General features: G+C 43.7%; 1 protein-coding gene across 2 annotated transcripts in view; it reads left to right on the plus strand.

Annotated features, from left to right (window-relative positions):
* Nucleotides 1–24,185, plus strand: part of TMTC2 (transmembrane O-mannosyltransferase targeting cadherins 2) — a 675,216-nt gene that overhangs the window by 482,969 nt on the left and 168,062 nt on the right. For both annotated transcript variants that reach the window (XM_086919639.1, XM_086919642.1), the window contains exon 8: nucleotides 12,280–12,401. In XM_086919639.1, coding sequence (XP_086775765.1) covers nucleotides 12,280–12,401 — 122 coding nt within the window. The remainder of the gene's footprint in view (nucleotides 1–12,279; nucleotides 12,402–24,185) is intronic.

Below are 24,185 nucleotides of genomic sequence, written 5' to 3' on the forward strand. Positions count from 1 at the left end.
GTATTGGGTCCCACTGTAGACAACCACCTAAGTCTTCGGAAACGACCATGTTTTTAATCTCCTTCTGAAAGGGAGGAGGTCACTGACTTGTCTAAACTCCAGAGGCAGTGCGTTCCAGAGTTAAGCAGCTGTAACCCCAAAGGATCTGCCACCTGATCTGACTTTCCTGAATCTAGGTATCTTGATGAGCTTCGCCCATGACGAGCGCAGAGTTCTCCTAGGGACATTCCATTCGAATTTTCCATGTGCACGTTATTGGAGGTTTCCATGAGGGAAATTAAGTGCCAGATAGAGAATGTGTAGGGCATAGTGCATCACTAAGGCCGGTAGAAGCAGGCAGGGCACTGCATGAATGCTTACTTTACCATGCTCTAATAACCATGAAGGGTGCTACACAGCACTCACAAAACCAATGTGGACAGTCGGAGGGCTGCAGATTAGGGACTGGGGGACCAGTTAAGGCTTTTTTATGTGGGCAGGGCCACACTATTAATGGGCAGAGCCCGGGAACACTCACCCCTTGTTGTGAAAGTATATATAGATAATATTACAGCCTGGGAGCGTGTGACCCCCTGCGGAGGCCTGCTTTGCCACACATAAAACGCAGACCCTGACGGGTGGTCTGGTGCACACAATACCGATCCTGAACAGGGCGTCAAACATAGATCATAAAAGAAGGCAGTACAGACCCCACCAGCAATGGGGTGTCACATTCCAGCCTCCAGGACGATCGGCTACCTGACGCCCGATTCTGGTCCAACTGAGGAGAAACTGACTAAGTCGAGCCACACACAGAAGCGCGCAACCTAGCGGGCGGAGGACCGCAGAGCGGCGCTGCACTGAAAAGGCAGCATCGGAGGAGCGCAAAATGCGTTCATGTGGCCATAGACAAATGACAAGTGCAGAAGCGCTCAAACTCATCAAATGCAGCAAGGAACAATTCTCGTACCTCAACACAGACATTAAGGTAAAGACCGGGTATATCTGGACTGCGATCAGCGAAGAAAGAGGAGGTCACGAGATGAATGATAGACTACCTTGGGGGACATGACAAGCCTGGTTGGACAGAGTCTGAGACTGTAGTTACTTGATTGGTTATTGCTGTTTGAACCATTCCCAGAGCCTCTAGGGACTGGTAGTTTATCACTTCTTTGGAATTGGAAGTAAATAAAATGGGTGCTTTAATAAAAGCGGAGGAAGTTAAAGTATAATCCTCGCCTCCGGTCCGGACATAGAATTGTATCAAGTAGGTTTGTCATATTCGGATTTCAATTTCTTAAATCTGTTATAATGTCACAAGCCTGCACTGATGTTGGGGGTGGGGAAAGGGGTTTAGAGAGAAAGAGGGGGCTATGTTACTAGCCTTTTATGGACAGGAGGATCTCCACCTTCTCTGCATTACAGTATATTTTCTGAGCTTTTAACGTAAAGTCAAATACCCAATTAGTCTGACTAAGCTAAAAGGATTGGCTGATTGGCACTACAATTCATAAGAGCTATAGAAAAAATAGCATCAAGGAGATATAGTGTGTGATGTGTGGGCTGTTTATTGATGTGAGAATTAGCACTTCAAAGTCTTTAAGGAAGCCAGAAGCATGACCATCCAGCTGTTCTAGCAAATGAACAAAGTCGCCAGGAATAATGGAATGTTCATTATTCAAGGCACAATTTCCTGTATCCTCAATTAGAGCAGCGGAATCTTCGCTTCTGGTTTGAGGAGGGCGTTATATAAGTAGGTTTAATATTATTGAACCATGATTACACACATGCCAGTAGGTTGCCTAGGAAATGTTTCTCACAAGACATCTGTTTTTTAATGCCAGATAGTTTTTTCGAGAACTGTTTTTCGCCACCGCTGATTTTCCCGAGGCTGCTGAGCCTAATACTGGAATACCTGGCGGTAGTAGTTAATCTCATAATGGAGTTGTCGTACAACCAAGATTTCGTATGGCAGCATGGATGTAAACCATGTGCCTCACAAGGATCTGCTAATTCAATGCAGTAGCAGCTGAACTTATATTACGTAACGTATCTTTAATAATTAAATTAGAAGTAGCTTTAGCTTTTTAAGACCATTAAGAAAGGACCTTGTTGAGAGCAACAATATAGTATAGATTCTTTCTTTGGTGTAGTTTTAGCAATGTCATGTAGTTCATAGTAAGGTGACAGTGACGTAAGGAGCTAACTCTCTTGATACGAAAGGTTGGATGTTGTGGCTATGGCATCTGTAACCTGTGGGAGGGGGAAACCCTGTTCTTGACACTGGGTGATTGTTTCTGCAGCGAAGTTGGTTGCCTATAATGTTGTGGCAGCATTGATGGCACCTTGGGGTGCAAATGGGTGAAGACGGTCTCCCAAAGAAAGTTCTTACCAAAGGGAGGCAGGAAAGAGATGGTGCCTAGAACTTTCTCTTTGCAAAAGTTACGCTAGGCCCTAAAGACATTAAATACCTGTTGCAGCATTCTAGGTGCACACAGTGGCCTCTGTTTATGCCTCTGTGTAGGCCCAGAAGCGCAGCACATGAAAACACTGAACCACCCACAAGGCAGGCCGAATTGCCCTCTCCCGAATAGCCAGAGTAATAGAGGTAGACAAGCATTGAAAATGCAATAGGTCTCGCCTTTGATTAAGTTAAAGCCATTTGCTTTGCTAATGGTATTGTATAGCAAAGCAAATGGCTTTAACTTAATAAAAGGCGAGACCTTTTGCATTTTCAATGCTTGTTTCATAGGGATAGAATGCAGCACAGCACTATTTTGACAAAACTTTCAGACATGATGCACAGCAGCCGCACTATTGTACAAAATGACTAAGACATTGACATAGTTAATAACTCTTGCATAGGCGAGAATATTGGCATTGATAGTGCTTGTTCTCTTTCGTTCTGGCTCCAAGTCAATGGTAAAAAATAGGTCCTGGTCTCCAAACAGAGAGGCGATGCCCTCCACGTTTTCGCTCCTGCAAAAATTAAGAAGTGTGCTGCGGTGGCCCACAGCCACCTCCGTCGGGAGTGCTAGTGCCTGCTCCACAGCCCTCTAGTGGAGTTGTCACTACCTGCTTCAAGGGCGAGTACTCACCTTGCAGTGCTGATGGTAGCACGCGGGAGGAACCACAGCCAGAGTAAATGTTGACTTAAGCTCTGTGCGCTCCACTCTGTTTGTGTCTGGTCTACAAAGTAGAGCTATTAACAGTCCTAAAACCAGTGGTCGGTGACTGCGGCTGGTCAGTTGAGGACTACAGACTGTGCGCGATAATATGGCCAGTTAGATGTGAGTTACATGGTAGTGTAGGAATCGTGTGACGTAGCCACTGGGGTGGAGGTGACTCTGTGTCGCAATAATGTTGTGAGACTATAATTCAAATGCCTCCTTTGCAAATGTGCAAAATTAATTAGACTGAAACCAACAACAAAGATACTAAAACGCAACACACTGGAGTGATTCTGGAAAGGAGATGCCTCCAGAGGTGTCAACCTATGTAGGTAATGCCGTGACTACCTTATATCTGACCATCTGCACCCCGCCTCCTGTTTACAGAGGGCGCGTTTGTCACATGGGTGAACCCATAAGGCTTTCGTGCCAAGTTTTGTGACGTGTTCCACTGTGAGGCCTTCTATGGCGTGAGACGCAAAACCCTAGAGAAAGGGTGCGTGCCTCGAAACGCTGACCTGGGAGCTTTACTCTGCTCTATATTTTTTCACTCTCTTTGTTCTAAAACAGCAATACCTCTTTCTGATTAATCTGGTGAGGGCTCTGTGCTGGATAGGATTTCTTTCTCTTTTCACCCTGTCTTAAAGAAGATGCGTTGCCAAGTCCCTTGTTTCTTTAGTGTCTGCTTTGACCATTAATTTCGGGCCGCCTTGAATGTGCTGGCCGGAAGCATGTGTTTTATTGGAATACAGGTAGGTGGCATCCTGGGAGAGGAAACATAACCCCTGACCCCGTGTGGTGTTTGTAGGCATGTCTATGCTGCAAGTCCAGGTATGCGGGCCATCCCCATATGCCTTTCGGTCAGGCACGGCAGAGTGACTCTTCCTGCGGTGAGAAGAGGGTGCCAGAGGGACAGGAGCAGTCTGGCTGTGGGTAGAGGGGTGCAACAAAGAAACAGTGTCCTGAGAGGTAAGGATCTGTAGACAATTAAAACATGCATGCACATAGCATTACTTGTAAAGAAAGAAGGAAAATATTCGTTGGTATGACAAAAGACAGTTAATCATCTTTATATTGTAACATTAGTTTCATGGTCGGATGTTATACAGTTAAAGACAGCACTGCATAAATTCAATTGGTGACAACCATATAAAACTTGGTGCATAAAAGTGTACAAAGTGCAAGTGGCGACGCAACTGAGGGTGAACAGCGTGGACGGCGCACTGTGAATAAGGTGCAGATAATTTACAGTGAGTGGCTCAAAAGCGCATGTGACAACGTGATATCACAATAGGTAAAAGTTCTTTCAATTAGATGCAGAGCCACAAAGGAGGAGTGCGCCTGTTATTCAGGCTGTTAGGTCGACGGCGTTTCGATCCTTGTAAATTCGGATCGTCATCGGAGCTTCAGCTGCCGGACACGCCGATTCAGTCAGCGTTCGTGCTTGAACATGGCTTAACCAAGACAGCCGAGCAAGGCACAGATCAGCCAAGTGCCCACCTGCAGTCCGCAAACGAACCATGATTTGATCTGCATAAGTTGCTACAGACTGCACTTCCCCTTCGTGGATAATTGCTAGATAGATGATTCATGCTATCCGGAACCTATTACAGCACGCCCCAACTCAGACAACCTAGTCCTGATGACGATCCGAATTTACAAGGATCGAAACGCCGTCGACCTAACAGCCTGAATAACAGGTGCACTCCTCCTTTGTGGCTCTACATCTAATTGAAAGAACTTTTACCTATTGTGATATCACGTTGTCACATGCGCTTTTGAGCCACTCACTGTAAATTATCTGCACCTTATTCACAGTGCGCCGTCCACGCTGTTCACCCTCAGTTGCGTCGCCACTTGCACTTTGTACACTTTTATGCACCAAGTTTTATATGGTTGTCACCAATTGAATTTATGCAGTGCTGTCTTTAACTGTATAACATCCGACCATGAAACTAATGTTACAATATAAAGATGATTAACTATCTTTTGTCATACCAACGAATATTTTCTTTCTTTCTTTACAAGTAATGCTATGTGCATGCATGTTTTAATTGTCTACAAATCCTTACCTCTCAGGACACTGTTTCTTTGTTGCACCTTACCTACCCAGTCCTGAATTGGTATATGGGTTACACTCCTGTGAATTTTACAAAAAAAATGGGGGTAGAGGGGGGCACCAAAGGGGCAGCATACTTTTACTGTGGGTTGAGAGGGGAATCACGGGTGTAGGCAAACTGCTGCTCTGGAGATAAGAGGGTGTCAGAGAAGACGCCGCACGCGGGATCAGGGAAGAGATGGGTCCCTGTGGACTGAGGGCACTCCTGTGGCGTCCAGAGGAGGCAACCACAGGGGAGGGGCCACTTGTGGTCTGGGTAGAGGGGCGATCCAAAGAGTTAGTTGAATTATTGTTAAAGTCAGGACGGACAAGGGCGCTGGAGCGCTGGGTAGAGGGAAGCACCAGAGGGGCAGTGGCATGCTGGTTTCGAAGAGAAGGGGAGGGGGTACTCTGGGTAGAGGGAGGAAACAGAGGGGCTGGTGCACTCTGGACAGAAGGGGCAAGAACGTGGGCAGAGGCACTCTGGCTTTGGGGAGAAGGGGTAGGAGGAACCAAAGAGGCGGGGCGCTCTGGATAGATGGGGCAAGATTAACCAGAGGGTGAACGGGACTCTGGCTTTGTGGAGGAGAGGCAGGAGTACCCTGGGTCAAGTGAGGACCCGGAGGGGCTGGTGCGCCCTGGGTCAAGAGAGTAACCGGAGGGGGATGGGCACTTCTGCTCCGTGTACGTTGGAGGCTGCCAAGCGCTGTAGCACTCTTCCTCCGTGTATGTGGGGGGCTGCCAAGCGCTGTAGCACTCTTCCTCCGCCTTGGTGTACGTGGGGGCTGCCAAGCGCTGTAGCACTCTTCCTCCACCTCCCCCTAGCAGGAGTAACGGAGGAGGGAGCACTCGCACTCCGGTGAGTTGGGACCACCAGAGGAGCAGCGGGACCCGGTGTGGGGGCCACAGGGGCACTCGCGCTGTCCTCTGCCTGCAGTGCTGCACGGATCCAGTTGCTGCCGCCTCTTTCAGTGGAGTCGGAGCCTAAGCGGGGCCCGCAGGCCGCTCGACTCTGATGACTCGGTATCAGGCTCTGCTGTGACTCATGGACCATCCGCATAATATAAAGCCACACTCCTAAGATACGAGCCGCGGCCTTACACTCACATCAATGCCTGCTTAACCAAGTGTCGGACTGCAGACAGATGGCTCTTACTTCAGGGGAAGAGAGGTGGGCTCCATACTGCAAAATTGAGGGAGGGACACACACCTTACTGCACACCAGTGCTACCTGGAAAGAAGCATGTCCCAAAAACGTTAAAAAAAAGAGGATCACGCCAGAGCTTATCTTTATGGGGCCATGTGTTTGAAATACATGTCCCCATAAAGATAAGAATCCTTTTGCGACGCGAGTAAGTCAAGTGAGCCAGTCCAAGTGGGACGGCTCAAAAAGAGTACGTCATACAGTGCTCTTTCCCAATGGCTGGCCACCGTTTAGCATGAACGGTGACGCCAGCCAATGGGAAAGAGAGGCAGGGCTTAAAGCCTTCTAGTGAATCTCCCTCAATCTCACTAGATCTCGCCAGCGAGACTGCACATGCACAACCATTGCAGGCTTCGACCTAAAAAACCCAATGCAACTTTATTGAAACTATATCCTACCGCCCAAAAAAGAGGTCGGTTGAATCTACAGTTGTCTCCCTAATTAAATTGTTACCAATCGAGAGGCAAGAACGAGGTTGTGCCTAGAATATGTTATTTACAGAAGTTACCGAATAAGTTTAGGATCGTTCTTTCTGTGATCCCTTCACACACCCTCTGTGGTTGGGAAGGTGTTATTTGAAAGTCCCGTGAATCAGTATGCTAATTTTTTCCACCAGTAATTGATCCATAGATTATGCCTATACAATTAGTTTTTAATAATTGTTTTTAATATTCATTGCCTAGTCCTACTATGGTCGATAATCACGACTAATCTACCAGCTAAAATTCAAATGAACAAACAATGAACCCTTCTTAGTACATCTTGCACATTTCTGTGACGTAAATAACAAAATACTGGGTAGTTTTGTACAATACCTTCTTAAGTTTAGTTATTGAGTCGTTTTTGTTATGCATTTTTATAGCGCACAGCTGCACAATGTTGGTGTTAGTGCGCTCTACAGGGAAGAACTAGAGAGATGATGTCTGTTTACAAAGAAACAAAGAAAAATAGTTGAGAAACATGTCCACTAGAAAGGTGTGAACAGGTGACTCGGTAGTCACGAACCGCCATGTTTGGTGCCGTTCCATACAGCGGTGTGTTTGCTGTAGGAGACATAGCTACCTTTACCAAAACCAAGGTCTGGTGGCTTGAGTGATGTTGCACAAAAGAAATAGCTTTTAATTTTTCTTATCTGTATTTGGATTTGAGATACGTTTTCCAACATAAATGTAAATGAATCTGTGAAAATTAAAGTTGTGGCGCTGCCCAGTGTTAATATAAACCTGCTAATGGTGAGATGTGTTAAATGATGCAGCTCCAACCTTATTATCGTCCCACGTCAAAGGGACAAGAATGTTGCATCAGTGACGACTTTTGTTCCACGTGTTCATAGTAAATAACATGTTAGTGCGTGGTTTGCGGTCTCACACTGCTTGAATGTGGATCGCAGATGTGTGATCGCATTTGTTTGTGTCAGACGTTGTCTTTTCTGGGCCACACACGTGGAAGTTCTGGAAGCGAGATTACATTTGGAAGAGATTTCCGTTGCATTCTCAGCCGCTCAGCCCCCCACCCCTCCCTTGGGAACTGTCCCATGAAAACTCTGTGACCACCAAATGGGACCGAGAAGAGGCCTGCCATTGTTCTGGCCTGCAGAAAAGCGGCTGCAACGCCCTCTCCAGCTCACATTTCCCCAAGAATACTTTTCCACATGGATCGTTTACTTTAATAATTATTACTGCATGTGAAAATAAATGATTACGCCCATATTGCAGATTCTCTTTTGGGTCTTGCACCTTACAAGGGGATTGGTATCTTCTTTTGGGAGTAACTATTATATTTTGTTTTAGTTCACATTCTAGCAGGTGAGAGAATAGCCCCAAAGTAAGCATTCCACCAGCAAGCGCTTCAATATGGGTTACACCAGGAGGTAGTGAAACATCCTTTGGCGAGCTTCAGCGACCTGGTGCTCATAGTGAGTGCCGTCTTGTCCAAGCCACAGCTATTGAGGGCTGATATTCAAAAGATCAAGTAACGTAAGAGAGGGAGTTAATTTTGGAAAGGGAGCTAGGCCTGGGTTAAATAATGCACCCCTTCTGGTATGGTCCAGTGGAAACAGAGTGGCTGAAACACCATCAGAGTCTCAAATTGAAGCAGTGCCCCATGTATGCATCAGATATGCCTCCGTTATTATTCTTGGGACCAATTCACATAATTATTAGAAAACCATGGTTTGACAAGAAAAGGGAACTCTGTAAGAAGTCTTACCAAAGGCAGAATCTGTACCATACCAATATGCTATAATCTGATTTGAAGGAAGAAAAAAAACACTTTCCAACTTTGACAAATGTCTGGTCCAGAAAATTGAACCATATTTTTGAAATCAGTATCCTCATTTTAAAAAGGGGATTTTCAGCGGTTCTGCTAAGCTGGCATCAGAGAGATTTTTGAAAGAAGAGAATTATTTTCGAATCTCACACAATTGGTCCTCTGCTTCTTGTACTGTATTTTAATTTTAGTTGTAGAATCCTCTAGAAAGCTGCCAACCATTACTCAAGATTTGCTTTTGCGCAAATGCTGTGTGCTCTTTGGCTGAGCCGGCTGGTTTGTCCTTCACGCAGCAACAAGTAGTGCCATAACTTTGTGTTCTTTGGAGCTACATGTAGGGAGCTTTGTACAACTAGGAAGGGATATCATTGTTACTTGTTTAAATCAATTGATGGGAGTGTTTAATAAGGATGCCTGGTTTTATGGTACTTATTTTTATGACCTTTTCATTCGAATCTATGCAATATTTATTTTTCTCATGAGGACTTATGTAACCTTAAGACAATTGAGAGCAATTAGTATATTTCTACCTTTATTTAACTAATAAATGTAGGTTCACACATTGATGTCTGTAGATTTTTTGTGTGTTTGGTAACTAAATTTAACCCCTTCCATGCTGGTGACGAACCCCAGCCGTCATGCACTACGGTGCTCGTGTGCTGATGACGGCTGGGGTTCGTCATGGCCCGCCCCTGTTCGTTTGTTTACCGCATGGGGGCGGAAACGGGCCAGCAGGGAAGGGGTTAATAAAGCCATATTCTCACCTGAAAAGCTCTAGGTCCAAGTCGCACAGTTTTCTCAGTAGTCTGTATAAGGTCAAAAGCAGCCAAAAAAGTCCAGGTAAACTACATATAGTGGTATCTTTTTGGCAGTGCTGTATTTGTGTTTGGTGTGAAGCAAGGTGTATATTTGTACAGTTGTTGACAGACCTTCCCTAGGGTCGTCACATTTGGATTTAAGATGTCCTCCTTTAGAATTCAGACTTCCATCCCCCAAAGTAGCAAATTGGAAAAGATTTTACAATGCCTATTCAGCTAATTAGACTATAGAATTTAGGGTCGATTTGGGACCCTTTTTGTACAGAGGAATAATTCAACTTTTCCACAGCATTGAGGTTATACGTTTCACATAGATCTCTCAGTAAATGTTGCTGTTAAAATATTTTGGCACTTGACCAGGTATTGCTTGAAAACCTCCATGGTATGTTTTGGACTGGGACTTTCTTCTTTGCTAGGTCCTTCATTGCGAAGATCCGATTTCCTTCCTTGAATAGAACTTCGTAAAAGTCTTTACTAGAGCAACTTTTTTCTGTTTTGGTAGATTTGGGAGGCATCCTGTACTCTCGATTTTATGGTGAATTCCTTTATTAGTGGAGAAGTGTTTCGGCACTAGTGATAATAGGGAGGTCAAATGTGCCCGGTAACCAGATACCCAATTTCCGTGGGTACCTATATATGTTTGAGGAAAGGTCTGGGCTCGTGTGACATTTTGCCATGTGTCAATATTTGATTCCAAGGCCTGCTTCCATTTTACCATGACTGACGATTTTCCAGGTGTACTGTGTAGGCCTTGTGTTTTGTTAGTTTTGTGGGATATGTTCCCTTTGCCATTTAGAGCTTCGGAGTTGTGGTCACTTTCAACTTTCCATAAATGCCTAGAAAATTGAAATCTGGAGCAGTCCTCAAATCTGAGAAGGATGTAGTCCATAACAGACTGCGCTCCGTGGGCATTATACATTGGAATCCGAGACTTGTGTCTTCAACTTATGACACTAATAAAACATTTTAGTTTCAGTGGAATTAGAGTGTGTAAATATGACCCATTACTACATTTAAGTACTAATGTGTAAAATCATTTCAAAATATAAAATTGTTGTAATTTCTAATAACTCTCATTAGTACATGTATGAAGATAAATCAATAGAAGTTTTAAAGCAATTGACATTATTATAAACGTGTAGCACTATTTCTCTTGTTCTGTGGTGGTGCACACTTTTATCATGAGCAAAGATAGAGTTGAAATCAAAACTCTTCAATAACATTCACAGCTTTATCTAATTAGCAATTAGTTTTCATTACTTCTTTACATACATTATTATTCAAAGGAAAACGGTTAATGAAGTCTCTATAACACGTAAGTCATCACATTTACATTTCTATTTCACGTTAAACGAACACACCATTGCAATTTAGTAAAACATGTGTTACACAAACAAACCTTTTCATCTAGTCTACACTCTTCTGCATGCTTTTACAATGCAGTAACTAAGTATTTGTTATGATCGGTTTCTCTGGGCTGCAGTTGTGCATGTTTGTAATTTTTTCTCTCAAAGGTGTCTAAATCAGTTTTATGTGCCAACTAAGGGATTCAGCAGTCAACTACTTTATCATCTGTGACACTTCATCCCCTCAATTTCTCTTTTCCTATTGTATTTTCTCAACTCCCACTTCTACCTTATTCTTTATGTTTTAAAAGTACCTGTAATTGTGCAGCAAGCTTGTAACATGCAGCAAAATATTGGTCTGCTTAGATATATACCATTAGTTTTGTGATGCTGGTTAATCTTTTTATATCTCTGTTTCACTAAAATTGTTTCAAAGCATTCTACTTTTTTTTTTTTTATAAAACTTCGAAATAAAAAAAACTGTGAAGGAAAGGACAGAGAGAAGTACTGCACTTAAGGTGACCTATTGAAAAAACAAATCTCTCAAACTGTCCGGCTCACATTTCCTTCAAAAACACATTTCCACGTGTCAATTATATTCTTCATTAGTTTTCTGACTGTGGAAACATGATTGCTGGCAGTGTTACTGATGCTCCTTGGTACCGACAATATTGTTTCAGTTAGCAAGAAGCCTTCCTGGCGTTAATGACTCTGAACTCTGATAATGTCCAGGCATGGCTAAGTGCTGCTCAGTGAGGCCAGAGCAACAGTGCCTTGGATGACTTAATTGTTTTCTATGTAATAAACCACAAAACCTCTTCAGCACACCATTTGTCATGGCGCCACTTGTTACGAATTGCAATCTTTGAAAATTACACCATTATGTCACAACTTTTGGTCAGTCTTTGGGCTAGTTTTTTGCTTGCACCCACATAGACCACCACACACATCACACGTACACACATATCACATAAAAGACAATGCTTTAACCTTATAAAAAAAATTTTGGATTGTAAATCTTAACTCAGTAAAGTAGCTTTGCTAGTGTTATATATTTTATCAAAAAAAAGCTAAAAGGAAGGCTATAGTTCATGTCCGATTTAGCAAAGTTCATTCTAGACAATTCCCAAATTCTATATTTGAATAAGTCGCTGTCAAGTCATCTCTATATATTTTTTTTATGTAAGCATTCATTTTTTCTCACATAATGCTCCCATTCGGTCCACAGACATTGGAATCCGATTTTATTTTATTGTAAGGACTGGTAGGCGGTTTACAATCAACCATAAGTGACGTAAAAAATGTGAGACATCAAGGAAAGTGGTTTAATGATTTGGACTTCGGTTGCAAATTTTAAGCATGTGAAAAATGATGTATCGCCGTTTTATGTTTGTAGGAGAAGCATATATGAGACAGAACAAGGTTTCAGAAGCAGAGCACTGGTATGTGGAATCCCTACGATCAAAACCAGATCATATCCCTGCGCATCTCACTTACGGGAAACTTCTGACTTTAACGGTGAGTTAACCAGACATCCTGCACCAGAAATTGATAATTTGCTGTGAAATTACATGGAAAAACAGTGGTGTTAGTCTGTGCTTAATTTGTAAAATAGTGAGTGCCAGTGCCCAAAGCGCTGCTCAGGCCATGCGGTCTGCACTATTTTATATCTATGCATAGAATACTTAATATTTCATCCCCTGCCAGACACTCCCTGCCCCTTTATCATACTCTTCTAGGTTCCTGCTTTCTCCCTTGGTGACGGTTTTTCCATCTTGCCCTTCCTGCTTCTTTCCTGTTTGTATGTTTATCCCTCTCTTTCTCTTCGGAAATGTGTAATGGGGGAAAAAAAAGTGCTGGTCCCTTAAAATGAGCGCTGGTGTGCCACACCAGCTCAAATTAAGCACTGGTGTTGATGCATTTAACTCCTTCTAAGTGTATGCACGATACTGTTTTTGGTTATGAATGGCTATCTGCATCATTAACATAGTAAGACGACTGTGCTAGCGTGGAGGCATTTCATCACCCTTTGAATTAGGAATTTATAAATCACATCAGGGTCGAACTCCGATAGCATACGCTACAGATGCTGAATTGTTTTGAAATCTAGGTAAGCCTCTAGTTTTTTGGGTGTGTCACATCTGGGTGGACAGCTCAAATTAATCTCCCACAGAACTGAGTGTAGCTCTGTACTTTCCATGTAACTTGCTTGTGAAATCACAGCAGGACCTTGAAGATGCCTAGGAAAAATTACATAACTCTTTTCACATACCTCATCTGTTCTCTCACCTTCCAGACACAGAACCTATCTGGATCATACTTTAATGCTGAAGATCAAGTGATGCACCATTCAGATTTTAAAAAACCAACAGCGTTTTCACAACCTTCATTCATTCTTCCATCTGATACACTCGTTTCTTTAGCACCGTCTATTCCACATTAGTCCCTTCATTTTAAAGTGGTGCAAGAAACACAATAGAAGTACTGTACTTTAATATTTTGATTGAAAGATCATGTGCATAATCAAGAAACTCGGACACTGTAACACTGTTTGTTAATTGAATCTCTTAGTCAAATCATAATACAATACTCTTTCTCTGAGAGTACAAATCATCAATACGTTCTGCAAATACTTTCACAAATCCAATTTCATATACTATGTTCAATTATGATATTCGATATCTCAAACAAATAGAAAAACAAGTATGTTATCTAAAACGAGACGACTGGCTGCATATATGTATGTTTTGGTATCTGTATAGTGCACTCCTAGCAAAAGCAGAATATCTCAGTAGACTAAATTTAATGCACTTAACTAATGTCTTTATATATGCATTGTAACATAATGATAGCCATCTAAGCAAAGTAACAGAATCTTTTAGGGCTGTCTGAATTGTTCCCCATTGACACTACAGGACACCTTAGGCAAGATATATACAAACCTACATCACTAGCCAGATACACCCCCACAGTTGGGGTGTCTCTGAGCTCCCAAGAGCACTCAGTGCTATGACAAACACACTCTCTGAGCAGGACACTTTAGATAAAACACTACACATGCCCAACACTTGTTCTCTTAAATAATATTCTCAAAAATCTTATATATTTCTTAGTAGCAGCACGCTGTTGGTAGGAAGTTATAAAGGGACATTCACTGGTATGTGCTTTAAATTGAGATTTAAACTGCAGGTAGATGCATATAGAAAATCCTGCAATTGCTATCAGTCTTGCTAAGCTAATCACTGTATTGCTTAATGCTGAGCACTGGAATTTCTCCACTAGACCATTGGTAAGTTAATAACATAGTATATTTTTAGGTCTCGCCTAGCGTAATGCGTAAGCAATCGCTATGCGAGAGATATAGAGAGCTGCTCCAGGAAAGCTTACCAAGGGGCTTTTTGAATGCGGATTATCAACAGTGCATGTGCTCCGTGCGCGTGCTCGCCATTTGCTCCCCCCCAATCAGACTTGAAAGGAAGCCACTCGCACACCACCATTCCACCATTTGTCTGAGGCTCGCATGACTTGAAAGCTCCCACCCCATCAGACTTCAAAGGTATGCGCTCCCCCGCCCCTGCCACAGCAATGCCGAGAGGTTTTTTTTTTTATCTCTTCCTTGCATCGCTAGCCTTCCAGGCATCGCTGGCCTAATCACTTTCACTTTCGCGGCCATTGAAACCCATGGGCTTTGATTTATTCTTGTGGTACAAGTTCTTCAGACAACCAGTGGAGGGCGGCCAAACACTTCCATTGTAATCCTTCTCACTGGATTATTTTATGGCTTGTTTCTGTTTCCTTTTTTCTTTCACGTTTTGTTATTTATTAGCAGTGTTCATTCTTTCGTTACCTTTTTCTTTCCTTTTCGTTTCATCTCTAACTTTCTTCCTTCCCATCTCTCTTTATTGTTCCCCTATTTTCTATTCCCTACTTTTCTCCTCTCGTCTCCCCTCCCCTCCCCTCTTTTCCTCTCCTCTTCATAGCTATACATATTAACTTAATAGGGGCACTGCTGTTTTGCCCCGGGGTACCTTTGATGGACGCTAATTTCATTGTTTCTTAACGCTCACCTCTTTCCTTGTTTAAGGCACGCCTTCACCCCAAGTTCTCAATCAAGCTTCTTTATTAGTTCTACCAGCTAAGTTTATTTAATTTTATTTGTAGTTTCATATAGCACGATCTAAACCTGTATTGGATCGCTTTACATGAACACCAGTTAAGTTACGCAAGGACACATTCATTTTGTACTAGGCACAAGGAGATTACGTGATTTGCCCAAAATCACAGGATTCTGTCATTGAGTCGATGCCGAGGCTCAAACCTAGTTTCCCCACCTCCAAAGTTGGTAGCTCTGTCCACAGCCTGCGGTATTTTAGGCAGTTCTTTGTGAGCGACAAAATCCGATTCCTCGCTGTAAGCAACGTCTAGAGTAACAATTTAGGACCGCGAACGTGCTCATTTCTGGTTCCATGTTTAGAATCACTAGTTTTGCAGCTATTATTGCCCATAATCTTTTCATAACCTGAGGCTCTGATTAAGCTGAATTTTCTTTTCTGTTAGCTCACCAGCCAATAAAAACACGAACAGCAATACCTAGTAGGAATTTGTAGCAAACAACAAAAAACGCGATGCAAAATGTCTACACACAACACGAGTAACATATAAAATACTTCTGTCATAGTCTCTTCCTCTTTCTTTGCTGCTCACAGCAGCTGATATGCCCCATTATCGTTATGTATCATATTTCATCTGTTAATGTGTATTTTCTTATTTTTATTGACATAGCTAACTTTTGCCCATTAAGCTTGCAGGTCTTCTCCCTATCGGTTTAACACCGGCTCAATCAATCACATCACAGTCTAGTTGGGGTTGTATTGTCCATCTAGGGGTGTTCACCTCAGCAACCCCAGGCTGTTGTTAAGTTTTGGTTTGACCCAAAGTCACATGACCGCAGTTGTTTAATAAAAGAAGCAGAGCAGCACAATCGATTGTTCTGCACCAGCTATGATCCTTGTTTGGCTTGTATTTGTTTTCTTATTCAAAATGCTTGATAGACCAATGCATTTCCTCTACTCTTCCATGTAGGTAAGTTAATAGGAAGGGTTGCAGGAAGTGGTTCCACTATCGCCCGCCATTTCTGCTGAGTGGGTGGTCTAGCCAACTGGCACTTAGCATCCACAGCGGAAGACATGCAATAAGTGCATTCATGACTAATGCCTGCCATTGCTGCTCGGTCTAGACTACTGGCACCAGGCATTTACAGGAGACACATGCTGCTGCCCTGTTCTCTTCTCCTGTGCTGATCTGCTGCTCTCTTTCACCCCACCTCCTTCTTTAACTCCCTGTTCTCTTCTCCTGTGCTGATCTGTTGCTCTTCCACCCGCCTCCTTCTTTAACTCCCTGTTCTCTTCTCCTGTGCTGATCTGCTGTCCTCTTCCACCCGCCTTCTTCTTTAACTCCCTGCTCTCTTCTCCTGTGCTGATCTGCTGCTCTCTTCCACCCCACCTCCTTCTTTAACTCCCTGCTCTCTTCTGCTGTGCTGGTCTGCTGCTCTCTTCCACATACATCTTCTCTAACCGCACACACACATACATACAACCACGCGCACACACACACACAACCACACACACAATCTCACACACAATCTCACACACAACCACACACACACACAACCACACACACACACAACCACACACACACAACCACACACACACAACTCCACACACACAACTCCACACACACAACCCCACACACACCACCCCGCACACATCACCCCGCACACATCACCCCGCACACATCACCCCACACACATCACCCCAGGCACACGCATAACCAAACGCACAACCACACGCACAGCCACCCCACACACCCACCACACACACACACAGCCACCACACACACACACACACAGCCACCACGCACTCACACACACAGCCACCACACACTCACACACACACACAGCCACCACACACACACACACACAGCCACCACACACACACACACACAGCCACCACACACACACACACACACAGCCACCACACACACAGCCACCACACACACACAGCCACCACACACACACAGCCACCACACACACACAGCCACCACACACACACAGCAACCACACACACACACATCCAACCACACACACACAACCACACACACACACATCCAACCACACACACACATATCCAACCACACACACACATCCAACCACACACACACATCCAACCACACACACACATCCACACACACCCACCCACACACCCACCCACACACAACCACACACAACCACACACACAACCACAAACACAACCACAAACACAACCACACACAACCACACACACAACCACACACACACAACCACACACACACACAACCACACACACAGACACAACCACACACACACAACCACACACACACAACCACACACACATACACACCACACACACATACACAACCACACACACACAACCACACACACAACCACACACACACACACAACCACACACACAACCACACACACACACACACACACAACCACACACACACACACACACACACACACACACACACACAACCACACACACACAACCACACACACACAACCACACACACACAACCACACAGACACAACCACACACGCACAACCACACACGCACAACCACACACACACACAACCACACACACACACACAACCACACACACACACAACCACACACACACACAACCACACACACACACACAAATCTATCTATCGCCCTCACTCTATCTATCTCCCTCACTCTATCGCACCACCACAGCATCACTCAGGGGCACCACAACTTCATTCTGCACTACCACAGTATCAATCTGTGCAACCATTCAACAACAATTGGTTCAAATATGTTCTCTCAATGTTTCAAGCTTTATTACAAATGCCACAAAAAGATGTTAATATTTCACTTCTGTTCTTGGATTTTCGTCACAATAAAATACACTGAACATAATCTTCACAAAAGTATTTACAAAAGTTTAAGCTATTACCATTATAAATTACAATAACTTTTATTTTAGTATTAATTATTTAAAAAAATAAAAGCTATTGTTATTTGTAATATCAATACATCTAAGTCACGTAAATACAACACATATTGCAGTACAAATGCTATAGGTGTCACATTTGCGAAAGTTATAACTATTGGTATTGTAAATGACAAAGCTATTAATTTCGCTATTTTCAAAACCAACACATAAATAAAAAATTTGTCATTTACAATACCAATAGCTCAAACTTTCCTAATGCGAGACCTATTGCATTACAAATTTTGGTATAAAAAGCCATTCTCCGAATAACAGCATTTAAAAATATTGAAACCCGTTGGTTTCAATACGGAGGGCGCTATCAGCCCCAGTTCCATCTGGAGATGAGATTGAGGCTAGACTTACCTCAAGAATCATAAAGATGAAGTTAGTTTTGAAGGTAAAATATACAAAAGTCCATGTTGAGTGCAACAAAAGCAGTAACCCATATATCATAATTGTATTGGTTTAAAATGCAGTCAGCAGTTCTCCAAGTGCTCGGCACACAAATAGTCTGTTGAATCTCTTGAAACTATGTACCACCAAATCACACCTTGTCTTCAAATGACTGTTTCATGTGTTGTGAAGCATGTATGCATAATCAGTCTCAAATACCAGCACTGGGACATTAGTTCAAATTTCTTTTTTTATTTAAGTGCAATGTAAGTTCCATTTTTAGAGTGCATTAAATATCAAGTTCGATTTCTTTAGGTAAATAATAAACTTATTTTCATGCTTGTAAATAGCTAATTTGGTTGAAGCTCTTTGCAGTTCATCTGTTGTGGTCGAAATAAAAATTTATGTTATGCCGAAGTTAGGCACAGAATAATCTATTATCAAGCAATGGTAAATGACAGCAAGGCCCATCTAAACCGTCTGGTAAATCCAAATAAATAAGAAGTGTGCTAAAATGCAGCCTTGTTTTCAACCGTTATTTATGTAGGTGTTTGTTCATAAGCCCCTCCCATTATTACATTTATACCTGACCCAGGTTCATTCATGGAGTGGTCTTATCGAGTTTAAAAGTCTCATCATTTCCCAAGTCGTACATTTTTGTCCACATCTGCCCACGGTTAGACTATCGATGGTGGTGCTGTAATCAGCAAAACAGCTGTTAAGTTTTTGTTTGTGATGGTTGCTAGGTAATGCCAATATCCTCAGCCCCATGAAGTTATTCACTACACCCACATTGGACACCTACGTGTGAAAAGGTGATAATTTGACTTTTTTAGGGCAAGATTTCTAATGTTGATAGCAGTAGTCTTGCAAAGATCTTGTTGTCCACATCTAGTTATATGCTGCGCAACCATATGATGGATGGAATGCTGAACAAACCAAGCATTCACTCCCAGTAAAGAAATCTGGATTACATCGATTGTTCTTTTGCTCACATACCACCCCAGTTTGGACCCAGATATATGCAGATCAGTCTTGACCCTGCTGCTCATGGGAACAGTCCAGCTCGAACTGTCAAGCCAGGTTCTCCCTGGACCAGAAACAAGCATCCTGAGACCGGTTTCGGCGTATCACCCCTCATCAACCAGCCTAACTTGAATCCAGTGGCACAGTGAGCATGAGACCCACGTTTGGGCATTACTCCATTTTATTTTCATGATTATCAGAGCATAGTGGAGAAACTTGCTTTGCCTGCCCTTTTTAGGTCTGGCTTGGCAGCACAGCTGTCACCAGACCTTATTGTTATCAACTTAAAAATAGCTTTCAGGGTTATTACAGGGAGTGTCTGTGGCTCCACACCCATGTTTGCACAATTTGGCCAGACGTTGTGGGCTTCCTCTTCGAGAGTGCTTGTATTACAATCATATTTGCGGTTAGAGAGTTTCCTGTCACCTAATTTGGCAGCTGCGTTAAAATGTGACGAGGCTGCTGTGTGCCAGGGAAAACCTTTTTAATGCTGCAATCCCTTTATGTGCGCATCTCTCTTTGGTAACGCTCCACAGAGTACCACCACATGTGCCTGTTCTGCTCGCTAGAGTGGCAACACCCACCACACCACCTTCAGCTCCCTCTTTTCGCACCGAATACCGTGTCAGTGAGATTCTCTAGCACCCGCTCTATCCATCACATCAATGCTTCCAAGCCTCGTGTTCACCTGTCCTCTCTGGCGGACGTTTCTTTGTTGCATTGCTGCTCAGCCCACTGTTTCCTTTCATGCTGCTCCGCCACTCAGCATGTAGCAGCTGCTTTGAGTCTGCCCCTTTCTGTGCACATAGCCTCGCACTGCCCCACCCCCTTAGTGAATGTACACTTCCTTATGATCTGTTGGTGAGACATGGTGGCGTTGTTGGCCTGGTTCTGCAGTCAGCACTTATGACTTCATTAGAATGTGAGCTGAGTGGACCTGGCTGAGTGGAGTATGAACCGAAGTACCCGCAGGCCAGGCACATTGTATCCCTGTTCCCTCTGGTGTTTGGTGAGGAGAAAGGATCCCCGGAGGATGGGTATCCTGAGGGGGGGGGGGGGAGGGAGAGGGGGGTGTTGCACAACAGTATTCCTGTGAGGTTGTGTGAACATTCACATTACTCTTGTGCTCAGCCAAGTCGACGGCCATTGCACTGACAGGAGGCCCTCCCCAGCCCTTCTCCCTCAGCAATGTCTCCCTATGGAACACAGTCTTTACATTTGACTAGTCAACCTGTTTTCCCACGACACCAACATTTATGAAGCAAACCTCACCACAACTTCTGTGGCTTTCCATTTTTTGTTCTTAAAAACTTCCAGAATTTCTGCTTTTCCCTTTGTCCATGTTTTACCACCACATGTTCCTAGCCTTCCTATCAGCCAGACTAAATGCTGTCATCCTCTGCCCACAACTTTCGATGACAACATGGCCCCAGCATTCGCAGTACCTAGTTTTCAGAACCTAGCTCACTGCTGATTTCTGTTCAAACCTCCCCATGTCTGATTATTGTAACCTCTTACTCTAGATATTCTTAGCATTTTCTGTTGGTTTTAAAGCATCTTTTGTGAAAATTCGTACATCAATTAATCATAGTGTGTTTTGGAATAGGGATGATCCAATAGTAGTTGTTCCACCCGGGTCTATATTGATATATATAATTCTTCCCTCTTGTCTCTACCCAGTCTCTTACTAAGCCTTTCCATCTGTTTCATTCCTTTCTTCCTTCCAATACCCCCTCTTTTTTTCAACACCCACTTGATATATATATATATAGTGATTGGAGGAGTGTAGAAGTGTGAACTGTGATGACCGGTGTGAGCCAGTTATCTGAATGAATGAATGAATGAAATGAATCTTGTCCTGCGCAAACTTTGCCCAATGGTCGTCAAGGCGCCTACTTCAAATAATACAGCTCGCCGGATCAAACGGCATTCTCTCATTGGTAGGCTCTAATGAACCACCAAGTTTTAACCTCATAGATGCTAGTAAACATCCCTCCCCAGTGCTGCGCTGTCCATTGGAACTAGTGCTGAATGGACGTCCAATGGTCGTGCGCAGCACTGGGGAGGTAGTGCTGCCGTCGGCCAACGCACCGACGCAGCACTTAAGGGGTTAAGGGCATTTTTAAACAAATCAATTGAGGGTAAGGTTTTAATCTCAATTGGAAGAGAGTTCCAGAGCTGAGGAGCGGCGACAGAAAAAGCTCTCGCTCCCCATCTGGTAAGCCTAGTACGGGGCACTACAAGTTGAAGTAGCCCGGCCGATCGAAGACATCTTGTTGGAACATAGCGGATGAGCAGGGTACCGAGTGCGTCATCAGGGCCAGCCGCAAGTGCTCTGTATGTAAGACATAGGATCTTAAGAGATTCTATACTGGACAGGGAGCCAGTGAAGGTCTCTCCTAGCAGTCGTGGCCGATGATGCCATAGGAAGGGCCAGAACAAAGCGCGCTGCAGCATTCTGCACGATTTGCAGTCGATGAATGAGGCCCTTGTTGGACTCCACATACAAAGAGTTGCAATAATCGAGCCTGGAGCCAACAAGAGCGACTGCGATCTGTTTGCGCGCCTGGAGGGAGATATAATTACGAATTCTATTTAGGATCCTAATAACACCCCAGCACGTTACCACGGTCCTATTCACTTGGAACGTCATAGAAAGTGAAGTGTCAAAGACAACACCGAGATTTCTGGCTGATTGGGAGGGAGTGGGGCAGGTGCCAAGAGATGAAGGCCACCACTCGCTCGACCAAACATCTTGGTCTTTCCCGAAGACCAAGACCTCTGTCTTGTCACCGTTTAGCTTTAGGGAGTTGATGATCATCCAATCTGCCACATGCTGCATGCATGACCTAAAGCTAAGGGCGGATGTACGGACAGAGGAGTGAGCCAGTGATACCATGATCTGGGTGTCGTCTGCGTAAGACACCACCTCCATCCCCTGCGATCTTACTAGTCTAGCAAGGGGGGCCACATAGATATTGAACAGGGTCGGACTCAAGGCCGACCCCTGTGGCACCCCACATTGCAATGACTTACCATTCTATATCTATGCCGCCCCTTCAGTTTTAGATGATGATAATTCTGTTTCAATTGTTCTATGCTGTAGGCATACATTGATCTCATACACTGATCTTACACATTTCCCCTTCCTCATATTCCACTTCCTATTTTCTATGTGGGATCCAATTCTCAGACCTAAGCCGACACACTCTTTATATGGGACATGCCTCATTTTAATTTATTGAAACTATTCTCGTCCCAAACAGGTTTTTTTAGCTGATTTTAAACTTGAAGGAGCAGCGAACATCAACTTTAAGCATTTTATTACTGGGGTTATTTCTACTCTGCAGGTTGTCTTTGGGCATCTGAGGGCAAGTTATTTCAGTGTTGTTGGTGGGCAACGGCATATGTAATTAAGGACTCCACTGGGTTACCGGACTGTATACCCTGGCAAACTTTATTTTTAACATTGTATATTTTTTATAGGGCACAACTTATTTTGTGTGTCCCTTTTTGGATATTTAACGGGGCGAAGGTTCACTAACTGTAGTTGTAATCTAGGATTTCGCTGGCTACTTGACCGTGTATTTTTTATAATGATTGTTTTAATGTATTGTTTGATTTTATTGCACTTGCACTTTTATGGTTCATTTGACCGAAATAAAGTATTCAAAAGAAAGGATAGTACTTTATTCACAGCACACCGTAAGGTCTACACACACACAATACATGTACATGACAAAAATAGGTACATTCAGGTTTCACCAGGGTGCCTATGGTGAAACCTGAGATTACGCCCAGGTTCTTCCAGGTAACCTCCCCAGCACCTTGAGACCCTTGCGGGTATGTAGTGCGCTTTACAAATGATTGATTGATTGCAATGCTGATAGGCTAGTACAACCTGTGGTTTCAAGGGCTGGTGGGGTACAGTTTCCTTTCATCCCCCCATTTCCTCCTATAGCAGCAAATCTGCAATAATTAGACTGGGAAGTAATACTCGTCTGGATCTAGTGGTTATCGTTATATCTATGTTGATGTAAGTAGAAGTTATTTGTTCTTCTCAGAATTCCTAGATGCACACTTTAGCGTCAAGACTGTGAGGCTAGGGTGCCTGCCGCGTTATTCTGTCTGCTGATATGGTGTTCCACACTGCTGATGTGCATGCCCGCTGGGTAGCAGCAAAACTTAGTTTAGCCCCAGCCAATTGTTTTCTTGCTATGTTCCCTTGACAATACTGTTAGGTATAGATGCATTTCTCCCATCCAGGACAGGGGCTATGCGGACGCAGAAAAACAGGGGACTGAATTGCTAGTGCTGGTCAGGGAAAAGGAGATCACCCTTGGTGGGTCTTCCATAAGCCCAAGGTTCAAACCTGTCACCCAAACAAATGAATAGCCCTTTTGTGCAGCAGTGATCTTGTTGAGGATGCAATCACTGACGTTTGACAGCGCTTGATCTTTGCCAAGCCATCTTAAGTGCTTTCTCTCACTGTGATGAAACGGCCAATCAGAATCAGTCACTTCCCTTGTCTGCGATTACTGTTCGGCACTCTCCTTTCAGTGCTTAATTTGTCATTTAAAAAAAGTATCGATGGCACAGTTTTAGTCTATGGTTCTGTTGACGAAGCAAGCACCAATGAGTATTGAAGTGTCAATTCCGAAGGTGGTTTCATCGTCAACGAAGCCTTTTTTGACTACGAGGAGGTCTTGACAGACTCTGACTGAGTCTTAGGTTGTTTGAAGGGAGGCTGTGGTGCCATATTTGAGGCAGTTTTTTCCGCAGATTTTTCCTCAAAAGGGAATGGCAGCTTCCCTTTTTTAGAGG

The sequence above is a fragment of the Lissotriton vulgaris genome, chromosome 1_1, assembly GCF_964263255.1.
Source record: "Lissotriton vulgaris chromosome 1_1, aLisVul1.2, whole genome shotgun sequence".
Classification (NCBI taxonomy): Eukaryota; Metazoa; Chordata; class Amphibia; order Caudata; family Salamandridae; genus Lissotriton; species Lissotriton vulgaris.